This window comes from Protopterus annectens, chromosome 10.part0, assembly GCF_019279795.1.
Source record: "Protopterus annectens isolate FY-2018-M chromosome 10.part0, PAN1.0, whole genome shotgun sequence".
Classification (NCBI taxonomy): domain Eukaryota; kingdom Metazoa; phylum Chordata; order Ceratodontiformes; family Protopteridae; genus Protopterus; species Protopterus annectens.
This window is the reverse complement of record NC_056744.1, coordinates 1,780,829,423-1,780,847,701: the sequence shown is the minus strand read 5'-3', so window position 1 is coordinate 1,780,847,701 and position 18,279 is coordinate 1,780,829,423. Positions and strand designations below refer to the sequence as shown.

At 38.0% G+C, this 18,279-nt stretch overlaps 1 protein-coding gene across 1 annotated transcript in view; it reads left to right on the top strand.

Moving 5' to 3' along the window:
* The window catches only part of LOC122814494 (integrin alpha-M-like), a 646,884-nt gene extending 630,381 nt beyond the window's left edge, over positions 1-16,503 (top strand). Inside the window, exons 10-11 of the mRNA XM_044087069.1 lie at positions 11,274-11,422; positions 16,432-16,503. Coding sequence (XP_043943004.1) covers positions 11,274-11,422; positions 16,432-16,503 — 221 coding nt within the window. The remainder of the gene's footprint in view (positions 1-11,273; positions 11,423-16,431) is intronic.
* The last annotated feature ends 1,776 nt before the right edge of the window (positions 16,504-18,279 follow it).

Genomic DNA, 18,279 nt, shown 5'->3' with positions numbered 1-18,279 from the left:
TTGATAAATGCTGATATCTGTGCAATCCCAGAAACATGGTTCAAAGCTGCAGAGAGCACCCCAGCCTTACATGATCAGCCATCCTATCATATAGTCAGACCCCAGAGTGTGGGCAGTAAAGCCATGGGACTTGGGGCTTTACTATACATGAAAGACATACACACCTCCAGGCTGTTCAGACAATAAGACACACAGGGGACACTGCAGGGGCAGTTAACCATTGCCAAGACACCTATTCAAATCGTAGGTAGCTATCAACCCCCACATGTGATCTGGAAGCTCATTCTGCCTATATGGACCTGATCAGGTCTATCAGGATTCCAGTCTGTACCCTGCTCCTGGGTGACTTTAACTACCCAAACATACATTGGAAGACGTACTCATGCCAGCACACAAGTGCCCAGAGATCCTTCAAAAGTGGAAATGCAAACACCTTGGAGCAGCTAGCTGCTACCCCAACATGAAGTGAAGGGCTGTTGGAGTTGATATTAAACAACATAGGTAACCACTGCAGCATCCCTACAGTATCATTGTCAGTGGTCAAACCAACCATAAAGCAGTCATGTTTGCAGTCACCATCTCCCACAATAACTGTCTAGCTAGGGTCAGACATACAAACAACTCCAAAGTTGAATACAGCCTCCTGAGGGATGGTATAAACAGCTTTGAAGCCCCCAGCCTCTCTGTAGGAACTGGCACCAATATCCATAAGTACACATAAGTGCTATATGTGCATTTGTATAGATGCATGGGGGTCAGGCATACCCGACCAGACTACATCATCCTCTGCAAGGCTATGTAAACTTGTCTGGTGGACATCTGCAATAAATAGTGTCTATAACAGGGATGACATACTGCTGTCCGAGACAAAGAAGAAGCAGGTGCCAAATTGAAGCAATGAGCACTACTGGAATCCTACAAAGCAGACTCCAAGCCCACATTGGTGACATCCACTACAGACAATCATATCTCCTTCTTTACATATGTCTGTAACATCAAAAGAAGCACTCAGATCTACTCAGTAGTGGTGGTCAAGGACACCAGATATACAAGTGCTGCAGGTATAGCATACTTGATGCCTGACAGAGTCAGTATAAGCTTTACCCCCTGTCCTCCCATCAGTATATCAGGACACCCCCAGTATCTGCCCCCTTCCCCTTATATTTAATGAGAAATATATATAATATATATATAAATATTTATTTTAAATATTTAAATATGTTGAATGTGTTACACACATATTTATTGTTTTAACACATTCAACATATTTAAATATTTATTGTAAATTGTCATTTTTATGAAGCAGTGTTTATATATAGTGTGTTTTTAGGGTGGTGTGTTCCATGAACTTTTTCAGTTTGTATAGTTTGTCTGCTTTTTAAATTCAGTGACTGTAAATATTGTGCTTTTAATGACATAACTGATTAGTTTATAACTAGGTGGAACTTCCTGTTTGGACTGTATAAGAAGGAAGTAACTATGTGGGGTAAATTGTCTGATGAAGTCTAGATGTTTCTGAACGAAAGCACTCATCCTTGGATTTTTTGTCTGAAGTTAATAAAGTTGATTCTGCATTCTACAACTGTGTAGTGATTTGCAGCCTGCAATACTTTGAGTGGGTTCAATTCAGCTACTTCTTCTGGCTTTTGTGTTTATGTACATTAATATCTGTTACTGTATTCATTCCCTTACATTTTATGCTTGATATGTACACTCTGTTGCTGAGGCGGAGCCTATGTCCCCCCACTACTAGCTATAACCTGCTGTCCTGCTGGAGGTGGTGAACAGGTATGCTAGCCATAGCTCTCAGGTGATGAGATGCAGGTCTGGAGTCTGGAGGGGGTCAACAGGTATGCTAGCCTTAGCTCTCAGGCGATGAGATGCAGGTGTGGAGTACACAGTGATCTAGACAGATTACATCAAGAACAGTCAGGGATACCTGAACAATGTTTGAACTATGCTTGTGTGAGATTCACAGACTGAGAGGAGCAGACTCACAGTACCTCATGTGATATGCCAACTGTATCCATCAGTACTTACTGTTACTATTGTCTAATACACAATCCAGTAACATTTGTACATGAGCTGAACATTGCTGTGGGAACTCAGGGGCCAGACCTGTGATCTATGTCACCGCAGACAGAGCCAAAAAGGAGCCTGCAGGTGCTGGACAGCTGACTAACAGCAACATGTCATTCCAAGGGGAACACTGTATAATCCCGAAATTCTGAAATATCAAATTGCAGAATCCCGAGATTATAAAGCCAAAAGCTGAAAACTCTGAAACCTCAGAAGCGAGAATTTCAAAATCCCGAAGTCGGGAGATGTTGAATTAGCGCTTCTGGTGTTGTGGTGTGTAAATGATAGCTGGATATTCAGGTAAGTATTTATGTTTAAGGGTTTTGGTTAGGGGCTTTAGTGTGTGTCAGTGTGCATTGTTACTGTGATGTGTGTGTGTGAGGGGAATGTAGCTTGTATGGTGATGTTTTTGTGTGTTTGTCTGTGTAGTGCAACCTTGGAGTTAGTATATTTAAGTAGGGAGGTGTGGGAGTGCAGCCCCTCACATGGGGGGGTGCAGGGGGGCTTGCCTCCTTGCTTCTACTTAGTGTAAGTTTGTGTGTTTGTGTGTGGTGGGAAGGTTTGTGTATGTGTTTGTGTGTGGTATATGGTTAGTGTAGGAGTCATGATCTTGAAATTCGTGTTTCTGGGGTTTCGGTATTTTAAGGTTTCAGCTTTATGATCTCAAGATTCTGAAATTTGATATTTCAGGATTTTGGGATTATAAAGTGAACCCCATTCCAAGATATGTACTACAGACCCATTGTTGTAATCCCTATTTCCCAAGACTGCATCCCCCATCTGCATCCCATTACATGGGGAATTCTATTACATACCTGGTATAGTGCTGTACTCCTTTATGTGCAGAAATCCTGTGGTATAATGCAAGGATAGCATAGTCTGTCTTCATAAAGAAAGTCACAGACCTGTTTACCATAGGCAGCAGCTTGCCTTTTGTAGGCAATGCTCATGAACAGGTGATAGCCTTTTAAACCAATCTGTGGCTCACACTTGCTAATTGTATCCAGAACAGCTGGGTTGCATTTTCATCAGCCAATGGCATAACAACACATTGCTATATTTAACTCATTCACTCCAATGGAGCTCAGGAAGTTTGCTCTGTAACTTCCAATGGGCGGAACCTTAGCCTTTTGACAGAATCAAATGATGTCCTCACATTTCAAACAAATGTTCATATCTCTGAAACCATAGGGATTATGAAAGAAGTATAAATGACAAGTTCTTCAGCACAAACTATTTTATAGTGGTAGTACTCATTATGTTCTATGTCTTAAACCAAATTTTATAAGTCACAGTAAACACAGTAACTATTACATTTGTCATATTTTGTAAACAACTTACAATATCTCAGTGATCACCCAGGTTACACACATGCTGTCAGCAACATTTTATGTATCTAACTGAGAGCTTACATATGGGACTAAGGTGTTCTGTCTGTGTTACTTGGTTGTTGAGATATTCAGAAAAATGTGAAAATTATATCTATATAAATTAATATCATAAAAACAACAGTTAATATCTATTTATGTGCACTAGACAGAGGTTGAATATTAATGTAGTTGAGTTTGCCATTGTGTAAGCTTTAAGATGAAATATTTTAAAACATTGTACATAGCATGGTTTTGAAGTTATTGATGCAAATATGAACAAGCAATATTTGATGTCTAGAGGCATCAGCAGGTGTTAACTGCAGATGCACCTGGAGGCGTCACTCGAATGTAATGTGTTAAGGCCTTCAGGTAGACCTTGGCCTTTTTCCTGGCCTGTGAGAAGGACATTATCGAGGTGTGAGGACTACAGCATCACAGAGGGAAGGTAAAAATACTGTCCACTGTCCGGATTTATGTGGTATGTCCACAGTTTGGCATGCTATATTTGGCCATTGTCAACAGACTTTCTGATTATGTGGCTGTTTACTGTTTAACGATGTGGGTTGAGGTCAGTAAGGGGACAGAGAGATGTGAGTGTCATACATCATTTGCATCACAATATGCATGGTGCTGCAGTAGCTGCTGATCTATCAGCTGTATATGTTTGTAGGGGAAGATGGTGACACATGTCCCTGTCACATGACCACCCCACCAACCCTTTCTGTATGGGTGTTGTGTTGATCCCCTGTTCTAGGTGTTTGGGAGGTATGGTAGGTCTGTAACAGGTAGCTGAACATACTGATGCATATGTTGCAGGATGTAGCTGCTGCATTCTTGCCAGGAGTCATACTGGGGATTGTGAACACATTGGGGGACAGCAAGCTGTATATGTGAGTGAGGAACAGTGTCAGTTCTGTTGTCACAGCATAGCCAGGGTGAGGGTATCCATAACAGTCCTGGTGAGGCATGTGCCTCTGGTGCATATGTTATGTAATAGTTCCATCCAGAAAGTGGTAGGTGAAATTTAGGACACCTATACATATTTGGAAGTGTGTCCCAACCTACAGACCTTTGCTGTGCTAATATGGGTGGCAGTGACTGCAGTAGCAGTAATCAGTTCTGCTTAAAGTTGCAGGGCTCAGTCATGTATTTGTTGTTTGGACAAGCATGTACCTGACATGCAACAGACCAGAATGGAAGCCAGGACTGTGGGGTGAAAAATGTAAAGCATGCTAGAAATGTAACAGATTGAGCTACTGAGTCAATAGTACATCAGGTGTATTTGCAAGACATATGTGCTTGCATACAGTCTGTTACACAGGATTGGCATGAACATGTATGTTCGGCTGGGTATGACGTGTGACACTGAACTGTCTGTCATGATTTTCTAATCTTAATCTGTACTGACTTGCCAGTACATCAGCACACAGAATACATTTTCTGAAAACTGTGCCAAAAGCAGGTGATACAACTGTGGACATTCTGCAACAGTCAGTGCAGTTGTCAGCTTTATCTGATATTGTAGGCCTCACGTACATCCATCACCATCTATTTGGTTGTGTACTTGTTTGGTGTTGCATCACAGTTCCAAGTACGCTGTCATTTACATGACATTTATATGTACAAGCAGTGTGTCACTGGCACTCAGGATATGTGTATGGAAACACCTATTATTCTTCAGAGCTGAGTGGCCTAGTGGACTAGTGCACTATGCTGTAGTTGGCAGGGGTGAATTCTTTGCTGATGTGCTTCACTGATACTCACAATATGTGCATGGAAACACCTGTTATTCTTCAGAGGTGAGTGGCCTAGTGGGCTGATGCATTATGAAGTAATTGACAGTGTCCTGTGTTTGAGACTTGGCAGGAGTGAATTTTTTGCTGATGTGCATCACTGATATTCAGGATATGTGTTTGGAAACACCTATTATTCTTGAGAGCTGAGTGGTCTAGTGGGCTAATGCATTATGCCTTAGTTGGCAGGGTCCCAGGTTTGAGACTTAGCAGAAGTAATCAGTTTGCTGATATGCAGAACAATGTCAGAAAGATAACAGGTGATTAAAGCAGCTTTAAGCAGGTTTGTTTGATGCTGTGCTTAGCTCCACTTAAACCTGTGCTATTTCCAAAAAAAGAATAAAAGGGGCAATAGGAAAATGGTGAAATGGGGCAAGCAGGGGGAAAACAGTGTGAAAGGCAGGTAGGGATGTGCAGGATGGGTGTAGGAAAGGACCATAGCTCGCCAGTTCTAGTACAGCAGCAGCTGTGCAAGTTGTGGACAATTTGGAATTTGGAGCCTCACAACCCAGAGAGAGGGGTGTAGGCAACATAACTGTGTTGATTAATTGCTGTAATGATTGACTGTGGGCAGTGTACTTGGGAGCAACATGGAGATCTATGTGTGGGGCAATACTTTGTTGTGGGACATATGCCTAATTATTTTTAAGGAGAGAGTGAAATGTTGGGGAATGGATATAAGTACATGTGGGGAGGTAGATTGGGTAGAAGAGGTAACATTTGCAAACAGACAAGACAGACAAGACAGCAGACAGGGGTGGTGTATGACACATGAGGGAGGGGTAGACACCTTGGATGGGGAGGGTGTTGTGGCATTGGAGAACCATGTGCCCCCAGACGGCAGCAGTGGGATTGAGCTCCCCCACCCATGGGCAGTCACCACTGCTCCTTCATGGCCCTGATGGTGACTGTGCTGGGAGCTGGGTGCCAGGGCCAGCCTGCCCCTCCATGTTGGCCAGTCTGCCCTCAATCCAGTACAGTCAATCATCAAACCTTTGCTGCATGATCCTGCACACCATGCCTGGTAGCTGTTGCTGGGTGACCACTCCCTCCCCGCACCTACTCCCGAGGGGATGGGCCCCATCCCCAGAGGCAGTTCCACCCATAGGTGGTGCAGAATTGGCAGAGGGAGCAGATCCAGTTTGGGTCTCAGACATGCTTGCAACCGGTGCCACAGCCGGTTGAGGTAGGGTTCGTGGACCCACAGGAACCAGCCTTCTCAGTAGAACTATGGTGTTGATGTTTTTTAAAAGTGTATAGGTTAGTAATGAACAGAACATTTAAATGTTAGTTAAAACAGCATGCCAGGTTGTTCCAATTAACCCAATAACATAAGATTACATAGCATATGGACCACAACAATAAGTGGTATAACAGTCAATATTGTAACAACATGCCACTAACAGTTACAGCATAAGGCTAACAACATAGGTAATTCAAAAAGGCATGTTAGTATGGAACCATTGTAATACATAACAATAATAAAACACAAGGCCCAACATAACAGTTTGAGAACAAAATGTATTAAAAGCAAACCATACCCAATGTATAAGAATAATAAATTATGATGCAGATAAAGTCTGGGGGAGAGAGAAATACATGCCATTACTATCAGTATAGGATACATTGTTTGCAACAGAACTGTTATATGGTCTCCAGGTCTGCCCTTAATTTATGTATTCAACTGCCCTATAGTTCTGTAACACCTATATACCTCTCAAGCTATCTGCATGGGACAGAATGGGCCAAGCTGTAACATCTACAGGTACACAACTACAGGGGACTTTTACATGTCAGGGGAACATATGTGACTACCAAGATGTACTGTGGACTGATGTAATGTGACTGTGCTATTCAGAAAAATCAAGTGGCTATGAAATTTGTGTCCCAGGGATTTGGCAACAGTGATCACAGTCCGTGAAAGCGTGACACTTGAGAGACATGTATCATGCACAGTACAGAGAGTTTATGCTTATCATGCTGTCCTTGGCAGACACGGGGTTAGACTTTCAGCAGACATTCACAGACACACCAGGCATACAGCCGTACCAAGATTAAACAGTTTTATTTGTTTTAATAACGTGTATTAGTACTGTACTTGTTGACTTTTTAATTGCTGCAGTCTTATCACCTTCTGAGCAATGCTGTTAACACTCTGGTATATCTGGACACACAAATTAGTAACCCATTTGAACAGCTACTGCAACCATTTATTTTCCTGTAATTTCTGTGGGGAGAACATCTGTTAATAATACATAAAAGTTTATGTTAATATTTAGTAGTACTTGTCCCTGGATTCGAACCCCGGTCTGTGTGTGACAAAACATATAACATACCTAGCGTTTATCACACTGAGCTACTGCTGAATCTTGATTGACTAATATATGCCTAGAGCTCACCTGGTAACAAACCGTGACCTGGTAATAGAGGTCGAGTGTCATACAAGATTGCAGTGACTTGAACACACATGCATGAGATTCATGCTTGACAGAGATAGTAGGTGAACTGTGTATTAATACTTGGAGTGCAGGCGTACACATTTAACCCCTAGTGGATGGGAATATGTGTGATGTGTACAGACCATATTGCAGTACTCTGTTGCCTACCTGACCCATATACAGTTGCAGATGGTATACTTGCAGTCTACAGCTATTACAGTTTCATACTTACCTGCAGCAGCGTAACTAAGTTCAGGAATGCATGTAGCTGAAATGCAATGGTTAACACAAGACAATCCTGAGAGAAACACACTATAATACCTTAGCCATTACTATTCTAGGTTCAGATCTTAGTGCAGAACAAATATCATAATGCAGTATATCTTGTAGTACAGCTCCACATCTACACTTCAGCAAAACAGTTCTTTATCAGCTAAGCTTCAGTCACTTCGTGGTATTATTCCCGTGTTTAATTTACAGCATTTGTAATACTCGATTTCTTGACCAACAGTCCAAAATACACACATTTTACACAACACAGCTTTATTAGGGGTCACATGAAACAGTGATTGGTATACATCTAACAATCTTTATTGATGGACACTTTAAATAATGCAGGTGTTGCAAGACAGCTGTTATTCCACAATATATGCAGTAGTAACTTTACTTCCCTAACAATTCTGAATGCAGTTTTACTTTATTTCCTTAACAATGTGAATGTAGCTGAACTTTATTTCTTTCAGTTATGAATGCAGTTGAATTTATTTCCTTAGCAGTATGAATGAAGTTGTACTTTATTACCTTAACATTATTAATACAGTATAAACATTTATTTAATTAACATTATTAATGCAGTAGTAATGTTCTTTCCTTAACATTAGCAGGTTTCATGCTTTCATCTATATTGAACTGTACCTGGCATTAGTCACTTATATCAGTCCAGGTCTATGACCACATTCATTGCAAGACACTCAAAACAGAATATACCTACTGGCAGCTACTACTGTACTCTTTCTTATTTATATTACTATAGCTTGCAAGATATAGCTGTACTCACCACACTCACAGCGTAACCTGGCCAAGCACCCTGCATGTATCTCTAGGCTGTGAGCTCTCTCTCTTCTGCAGCTATGGGGAGAGAAACACACCATTATGTATACCTGTCTATCACACATGCAGATTACTTATTGATAAAAACAATGCAAACAAAACTTACAAACTTGTGGGACATTGTCATCCTGGGCATCTTGGATCCAAGTGGCCAAGAGATCCCCCTTTCCTATGCTTCAGGTCATCAAAATGGTGACATATCTGTTCACCTCTGCAGGGGATACCAGTTGCACTGTTGAGGTCATGTGCCAGTCAGTCCCAGGCCTCTGATTTGTATTCCAATCCCTGGTACTGGGCCTGCAGCAGGCAGATCTCATGGTCTTTTACTAGGAGTCCAGCCATGACCCTGGACTCCAGAATGCCCTACCACTGCACCTGAATGCACCCGCCCTCTCCTGCTCCTGCCATAGTTCCTGCATGGGTCAAACTCCAACAGGTTCTGGCTGTATTCCCACCTGTTCAGCTTAAATAAGGCTGTTTTTTCCACCCTTTGCCATCATTTGGGCCATTTTTAAAAATGTGGCACTCCACTTAGCACCACGCAAACTCACTGAGCTCAGCTGAGCATTGCTTAAACTGACAATGCTTAGCGATGTGCAAACCAGCATAGCTGAGCTGAGTACTGCTTAAACAGGCTTTGCTTAACAGTGCCCAAATCAGCTAAGCAGCACTACATGTTGCTAAGCAGTGCTAAAACAGGCCCTGTTTAAGCAGTGCTTGGCTTGGCTTAGCAGTGCTTAGCAGAGCTTAGCTAAGGGCAAACCAGATTAAAAAAAATAATAAAATTAAATTATTTGTTCATTACTACTATTTCATTATTATGTGTATGCATTGCACTTTTATATTTACTGACCTTCTGTATTTTAATTTTTTATTGGGGACTGTGTATTTTAGGTACTGCAAACCTGTGTGTAACTGGATCTTTTCTCCTCGGGTCTCCACTGATAATGGGCTTCTGGCCCAGCTAGACTAATCTGGTTAACAAATGTCAATATGTACATCAATTAAAAAATGTATAACTTATTGCTATCAAATATAAAAGCTGAATGGTCTGTCTGTGTATCTGAACTGTGCACCTACTGCACAAAGGGCCGTGACTCAAACCATTCAGCTATGTGGATACGTTGAGAGCGGCTATACATTTCTATATAGCTCTCAGCTATGTTTAAGCATTGCTGAGCACTGTGCCATGCTGAGCAAACATGCTCAGCTATGCTTAAACTTGACATGTGTATAAAATTAAAAGTATCCGGTTTCTATTCTTAGATGTCTGGCACATGTCCATTGCTAAATGCTGCGCCATGCAAACACACACAAAAAAATAAAAATAAAAACATAGTTAACTTTAATATTTAAGTGCCATCTGGCACTTTAACAGTGCAGGAGGTGTGTTATTCATCTCTGGACACTATAACACACCCCTACACTGATTCTGTAACTGTGTTACATGGCTCTCTCTCAGTAGAGCACCTTTATTAATATGCAAGGTGAGCTGCCAAGAGGGAGCCGCAGACACAGCCATGGTACCCTCTGTGTAGGCCCTCCACTATTCCTACATAGTTTATTAGATCCCCACTTATATCTAAGAGAATTATACTATTTCCTAGAAACTTACTTCATTACAGCAAGGTAGATGTATGGTGAATGGATCTTGTCAGGTCCAAGACAGAATACAGAATGTACTGTCTCTCTAAGAGACTTCGCAAATTAATATCTCAAATATTACTACTAGGATAGCTTGCAGAATGACATCATGTCTTGCCATCTGACTCTAGTTCCCAGATGAAACCCTCACTGCTGGAGCTGGCAGTATTTAGCATCTAAATAACGCAATTGAATTCCTTCATGTTTTCAGAAGTAGTAATTAGTTCACTCCAAAGACAATACAGAAAGTTCTCAGCACAGACAGTGTGCCTCTAGCCTAGCCTATAAAGTAATTTAATTTCAGTTATTTTTCTGAAGTTAACATCCTGCATTACAGTTTTCACTATTACATATATACATTCAAACAGTTACAATAGTGCATGTACATTTCTGTTCTCTTCAAGCAGGGCATACTGTAGATACATTTCAAGCGCAAGCACTCTACAAAATATCTTCTCAACACAAACACCTGTACAGAGCAGTCTGATATACACATGACATACAGTTCTAATACATCTGTAACACAAGCATCCTATATAAATCATGTTGAGATTCACAAATGACATATAATTATTTACAAAATTCCAGATAGCTGTGGTGGTAGTATCCCTCTTTGTCACATTGTAGTGCAACATAAATGGACTATGTTTTGACAATCTGTGCCCATGTTTGAATATCCGTAACATAAACTAAAATAAACCTTGATTTATCCATACTTCAAGAATGCATTTTTGATGGAGTACAGTAACATAAATAAATGTAATGTTCCATATTTGAAGTGCTTAACAAATACCTTATTTTGAAATTATTTTACAATGCAAATATTAATGTTTTTCAAGGGTATGCCATGACAACATATACAGATCAGAGTAAGACGTACTTTATTGTTGGAGCACCACGGTATGACCATACAGGAAGAGTGTATGTGTTTGAAAAGAGCCTACAGAAGACTAAACTGAGGCCAGACCTTACTATTCCTGGGGAGCAGGTAAAATTATTTGAAATGTATAATCTGAACATAACATTATTTAAGAAAGTGATAAATCAGTTTCCCTAGGAAATGATGTCTGATAATAATTTAACTGAAGACAGCTTGGCAAATTTGTTGCTTTATGCCAGTAGACCATTTATAAAAATGAAATTTAAAACAACAGAAAAAAATGCATAGACAAGTAGTAAGGAATTATTCAGTAGCAAACTTTAACTTTAATGTAAGCACACAATAAGAACTTGGTGCAGTATTTGCTATATGTTGGCTTTTTTCTCATTTTTCTGAACTGAATTCTGCTGGAGTGGACATTTGTTGGGTGGAATTAAATGGGAAGCATTGATAATAGTAGTTGACTTAATAGAGCTAAGCATCCATGGTAGGTGCAGCTTGGGGAAAATATTTATTTCTCTGCGTTATGGCAATCTCCCTGGTGAGTATATTAATAGATGTTTAGGTATCGGGTATTCAGTACCTTCTTACCTAGACATTAGTGGGGGTCAGGCCGTCTGCCTAGACAAAAATTGTATTTTTATTTCTAAAGATTGTTCCCATTGGAGAAAGAATAGTTTGGTGTAATTTTTCTTGGCAATTACTGATTCAGTCACTTTTAGTTTGGACTTCTGACACATAATTACCATTTAAAATGCCTTCAGGCATCTAATAATATATCTTTTAGGTTACAGGTGTATTAGACTTTTTCTGTCTGATCTGAAACTGATGCATATGACACAAGTACATAATTACCCCACAGGGAGGAAAAAAGATACTTTCTATTATTAATGCATCCCTTGAATGGGGAAAGGGTGCTCAGTTTAATGTAATGTCGTGCCACTCTTGGTAAATAAGAAGCATTTTCATAGGACTGCAAACTGGTAAACATTAATCATATTACATGAACAAAACATGAATGGTCCATACCAACATTTGCTGTTTGGTCTATTAGAAAACAATGAATACACACTCCGGTGACTGAATGCAAACAGAAATAAAGTGCAATAAGGTAGGATAATGGCACCTTAGGCATTTAAAACATATACAACTGTGTCGGAATCCAGCACAAGGACCATGGCACTCAGTCTGCAATGAGAGTTAGATCAGCAGCACTGAAACCATTACTGGTATGCATGGATGCTTTGTTTTAGCAGATAAGTGTCCTGCTCCGCAGAAAACTATCTTAAGCAGTATTACACTTATATTTCCAGTGTATGCACTTACTTAAAGAAGAACTGAATTATTTCATCAGATGGCACAAGTATTAGTTATTTTACTGTTTGAGGTATTTAATGGTTAAGCCTAGATGATACATTTTGGTACAGACCACCCATTGCCTTTCTCTGCTGTTTATGCCATGCATCTAGAAATTTCTGTCTGCTACTTTTGCACACTAGCACATATTCTGATGCTGTTTCCCTGTAGCATGGCTTACCTATTAAAGCTTTTTAAACTGTTTGAACTACTCTGATATTTACTCAAAGTTATAGCAGCTTTTATTTTGATGATAACATCTACAGAATTAAAGAAATAAAATGATTAAGAAATTAAATAATGTCAACACTTGTATTAACTTAAGGATGAGGAAAAGGAAGAAGAAAAAGTTAACCTTGGTACTTGCACCTGAAGTGGAAAGTCCATTTCTTACAGGAATATAGTTAAATGTTAGAAAAACAGGTTTTGTAGCAGACCAGACCGAAAATGAAAACAAGGATAGGGTAGTATCGGCATGCATGGACCTGAAACTCACCATTTAGTTGAACACCTTCTGGTCCAAAATAAGTAAACAAACAGACAAACAAATAAATAAAATAAAAATACAAGAGTATAAAATCCCAGCAATCAATGCAGTGAGATATTGTAGAGTTACAAATTTGAGTCTTACAATAAAGAACTTATTGAATCAGTAAATCAGTATGTGACTGACTACAGAACTTACTGAATCAGTAAATCAGTATGTGACTGAGTACAGAACTTATTGAATCAGTAAATCAGTATGTGACTGACTACAGAACGTATTGAATCAGTAAATCAGTATGTGACTGAGTACAGAACTTATTGAATCAGTAAATCAGTATGTGACTGACTACAGAACTTATTGAATCAGTAAATCAATATCTGACTGACTACAGAACTTACTGAATCAGTAAATCAGTATGTGACTGAGTACAGAACTTATTGAATCAGTAAATCAGTATGTGACTGACTACAGAACTTATTGAATCAGTAAATCAGTATGTGGCTGACTACAGAACTTATTGAATCAGTAAATCATTATGTGACTGACTACAGAATTTATTGAATCAGTAAATCAGTATGTGACTGACTACAGAATTTATTGAATCAGTAAATCAGTATGTGACTGACTACAGAACTTATTGAATCAGTAAATCGGTATGTGACTGAGTACAGAACTTATTGAATCAGTAAATCAGTATGTGACTGACTACAAAACTTATTGAATCAGTAAATCAGTATGTGACTGACTACAGAACTTATTGAATCAGTAAATCAGTATGTGACTGAGTACAGAAATTATTGAATCAGTAAATCAGTATGTGACTGACCTAAGAAAACTAGTCCACTATTTTAATATACTAACAAAATGTCTAAGACCCTTTGAGAAAGGAAACTGGAGCTGTGATATTTAAGTACTTTTGTTCCTTATTTGATAGAACTTCATCAGAACATGATAAATTAAGAGAGACCCAGGTAATAAGGAGCAAACATTTACAGATTCTAGAAGCCAAAAGCATGTTAAAATGATTCTTTGACATTAGCCAAGAAGAGTGATGTGAATCATAAGGGATTGGGTGTACGGATCCATATTCAAATAGTGGCTGTGGTATATTAACCAATCAAGATTAATACCCAAGTGGTAATACATTGACCAATGGAAACTTTTGATAAAGACCTTTAAATTAAACAGAAACTTAGCTAAAGCTGATTGCTGAAACTTTAACAAATTGTTAGACCTTTGGTACTGCTAAAACTTGTTGCATAAACAATAAGTTCAATGATGGTTTCTATCTGTACCATCTAAGCCCGCATTTTAAGTTCATGTTTTCATTGAGCCCTGGTGTTGCATTTGCATTGAGTAGAAGTTGCCATTAGAGTTCTTGTACTTCTAATAAGGTATTGAAGTCTCCAATAAAAGGTACAATCTGTTCGAGCACAAATAATTTCAATCGACCATTATTGCACACTGTGCTGTGTTTGGCAAGAGCATTCTTGTAATCTGTGTGATGTGTTGCTCTTGTGTATTCCTAGATCCAGTTTGATAATTTTGTATGCATCTTGTCAATGTAGAAATTGTGGCATTGTGTGCAGAAACATGCAGAAACAATGTTGGTGCTATGACAATTGAAGCTACGTGGAACTTTAACGGTAATGTTACAATGAGTAAATGTATAACAATCAGCTTGGTAAATATATTTACATGCTACGCATGAGCTGCAGGGTAACATACCTTTGTTAACTGAGCTAACTGGAAAAGCCAGTTCTAATACATCATGGTGGCATTTTGTCCTTTTGTAGGTAATGGTGGAATGGTTGCCTAGCTTTTGAGATAGTTCTTTATTGCTAAGAATAACATCCAAGTTATGGGAAAGAATGTTCTGTAAATGAAGCATGGCCCTACTTATCGGGAGAGGGAACTAAGGGTGAAATTGTTTCTTGTGTAGACCTTGGGTTTACTAATAAAGCCACCCCGAATAATCGGCTTGAATTTGGTGGTCCATGCTTTGCTCACCTCACGTGTGGTGTCTTCAAGTAGGGTTATAGGGTAATTTCTGGCTGTAAAGAGGTGCTGTAAAAAGGCACATTCTTCTAGGAATACTGAATCATCGTTAATGATTCTGCACAAGGAAATGAACTGACCACGAACAATACTGGCTTTTTTGACGGGTGGGTGACGGCATTGGCTTTTGTATTCCAGGAGATTATTCCTGTACATTTTCTTCCCATAAATATTAGAGCTGAAGCTTGGTATTTTTGGGTTAAGTGAGATTGAAAGGTAAAGGAATTGGACCTGCAAGCCTATGCTTGAAACAGTGAAGGATAAGAATTTAATACTGTTAGACAGGGCATGGATTAAAATATCCAGCTCTAAATTCCTTGATTAAAATATCCAGCTCTAAATTCCTTGACCTTTCTAGAAGTTGGTAGAATGCCTCTGATGCCTTGTTCTTTGCTATTCTAACTCCTTTCCTGGCTTCTTTGTTAGCCAACCAGTCTTCCTTCTTAGCCTAGTCTTTCTTTTCTATCTCCCACTTTTTACTGCACTCCTTCTTTCTTTTGATGACTGCCTGAATTTCTGTATTCCACCGCCAGCTTTCCTTATGTAACTTAGTTCCATACCAGGCTCAGTTGCATATGTGTTCTGTATTTGTTACACATGCTGTTTTGAGGTACTTTCATTCTTCTTCATCTCCACCTATTTCTTCTTCTTCTTCTTGAGGTGCTAGAGCCCTGAGTAATTCCTTGAACTGTTGTGCTTTCTCTACAGCCAGTGTCCAGGTCTTTAACCTGGTCTCTGTTGACCTTAGAGACTCTCTCTGACCACTGCTTGCAGCTAATTATGGCAACCAGTGGTTTATGCTGTGGGCTAACTGTTTTATTGGGGATGATTTTATAATCAATGATTCTAGCCCTTTCCTTACTAGGAGGAAGTCTACCTAAGTTGCATGTAGGCTACTCTTGTATGTGATCTTGTGACTGTCTCTTTTTCATTTCTTTTTTTTTTACCTTTTTTATTTGATTTTACAACCGAAAGAACTGAAATGCAAATTAACAAAGCATAACAAGAACACAATAATAAATCTATATGCAGTCATCCATGACAAAATTTTGTATGAATTATAAAAAAAAAAATATTTTTCTACTGCCTTGTGGTTTTTGACAAGATATATGTTTGTGTGTTATATCTGATGTTATATTATACATCGTTAAACATATAAAGTCACTAAATGAAAGAGTGCTTTCACTTTTCCAATTCATTGTATTCACTTTTCTAGCAATGGCCAGAATTGACCAAAGGAGAGAAACTAGTGGTTTTGGAATCAGAAAAACTGAATTTAACTGCTTAAAGAATTTCGTAGGTGGAACCAAGATCAAGGATTGTATATAGTATAACATTTTTTTGGTAAAATAATCAGTTTTATCAATTAAAGCCTATCTTCCATTGTAAAGAATATTTTATTCCAGTTATCAATTACTTTGGATATTGCATTTATTAAAGCTAAATCATTTGAACTTACAGTATCCTTCCATGTAAGTTTATTAATAATGCCTAAATACTGAAGTTGCTTATTCTCCCACTTAAACTTAGTATAATGTTTTAAGAAAGCATTTATTTTTTTTATTTGTTGGTAACCTTTCTGCTTTTTTATTTTACTGAAACTTAGGCCAGAGATCCTTTCAAATAGTTTAATTGACTCAATAATATAGTGAATTGAAGAGTCATCCATTTGGTAACAGTATGTCATCTGCAAATAGCTGGATTTTTGAACAATATGAATAATTTCACAAAAAGCCTTTTATATTTGTATCATTTTTATGAAATAATTGAGACAACCAACTGTCTCTGTTATGTAAGACAATACGAGTGAAACATGACCCGGTCAAGTATCACACGATTTATTCCAACCACAAACAATCACAAGGGCATCGGTTAAGCGCTTTCATCTGTAAATACAGACTTCATCAGAACACCATAACTGTGTATTACTGACAATTTTAAAAATGTTTTGGCGCCAAAATGAACAACTAAAAGTTCACATTTAAAGTGACAATACATGATATATGCACATACTACATATAAATACTATTAAAACCTTGTATGTAAGAATAAATAAATATATGCATAAATAATTAAAACTAAAGGTTAAAAACATATGTTGCATAAAAATGGTCTCAGCTAATAAAACTATATAAGTTGTAATACTGATTTGATAGAAATAAAATCATTAATACCAGGGAATTTTGTGGCATTGGTTACAATTTGCCGAAAAGATTCCCTTTTACATAACTGTGCTTTATGATTACCCCCTCTAGCTGATATAAATATTTGATCAATAATTGCAAATTTGAACATGTGTGTATCACCATATTTATTTATATGCCTAAACAGGGCATTTTTAGTGTCTTTCACTTTTATTTTATATAGGTTCTCATAAATACATCTTTTCAGTTGTCTCTCTGTTTTCCCTGTATAAAATACAGCACATGTGCTGCACTTAGCTAAATAGACAATGTTGTTACTGTTACAATTCCCCTTTCTATACCATACATATGTCTTATTAATATCATCCAATTTTATTCCTACATCTTCATTAATGGCAAAGCATTGTTTACACTGCCCACATTTTTTTGTATGGTTATTTGTTACCTTATTATTGTAATTATATGTATTTAGTAAATTCTTAATGTTCATACTCATTTTGAACACAAAATTAGGGTCCCTACCAATAACATTTAATAGTTCATCATCAGTTACCAATATATTCCAATGCATCTTTATAATGTTCTTAATATCAGATACGAATGGGGAATATGTAAGAACACAAACTCAGTTATATTCTTTTTGAACATTATTTATTGTGCTTGATATATTAAAATTCTCATTACCAAGAATAGGTGATTTTTTTTTTTTACCCCATTCATTAATAACATAAGCCGATATGTCATATATATATATATATATATATATATATATATATATATATATATATATATATATATATAATATATAATCAATTATATTATATAATAGTGTATCAAAGGAAACACTATTATGTAATGAAACAGCCATATTACCACTTGAAAAAAATGACGTAAATAGTAACAATGATTTAGATTGCAAT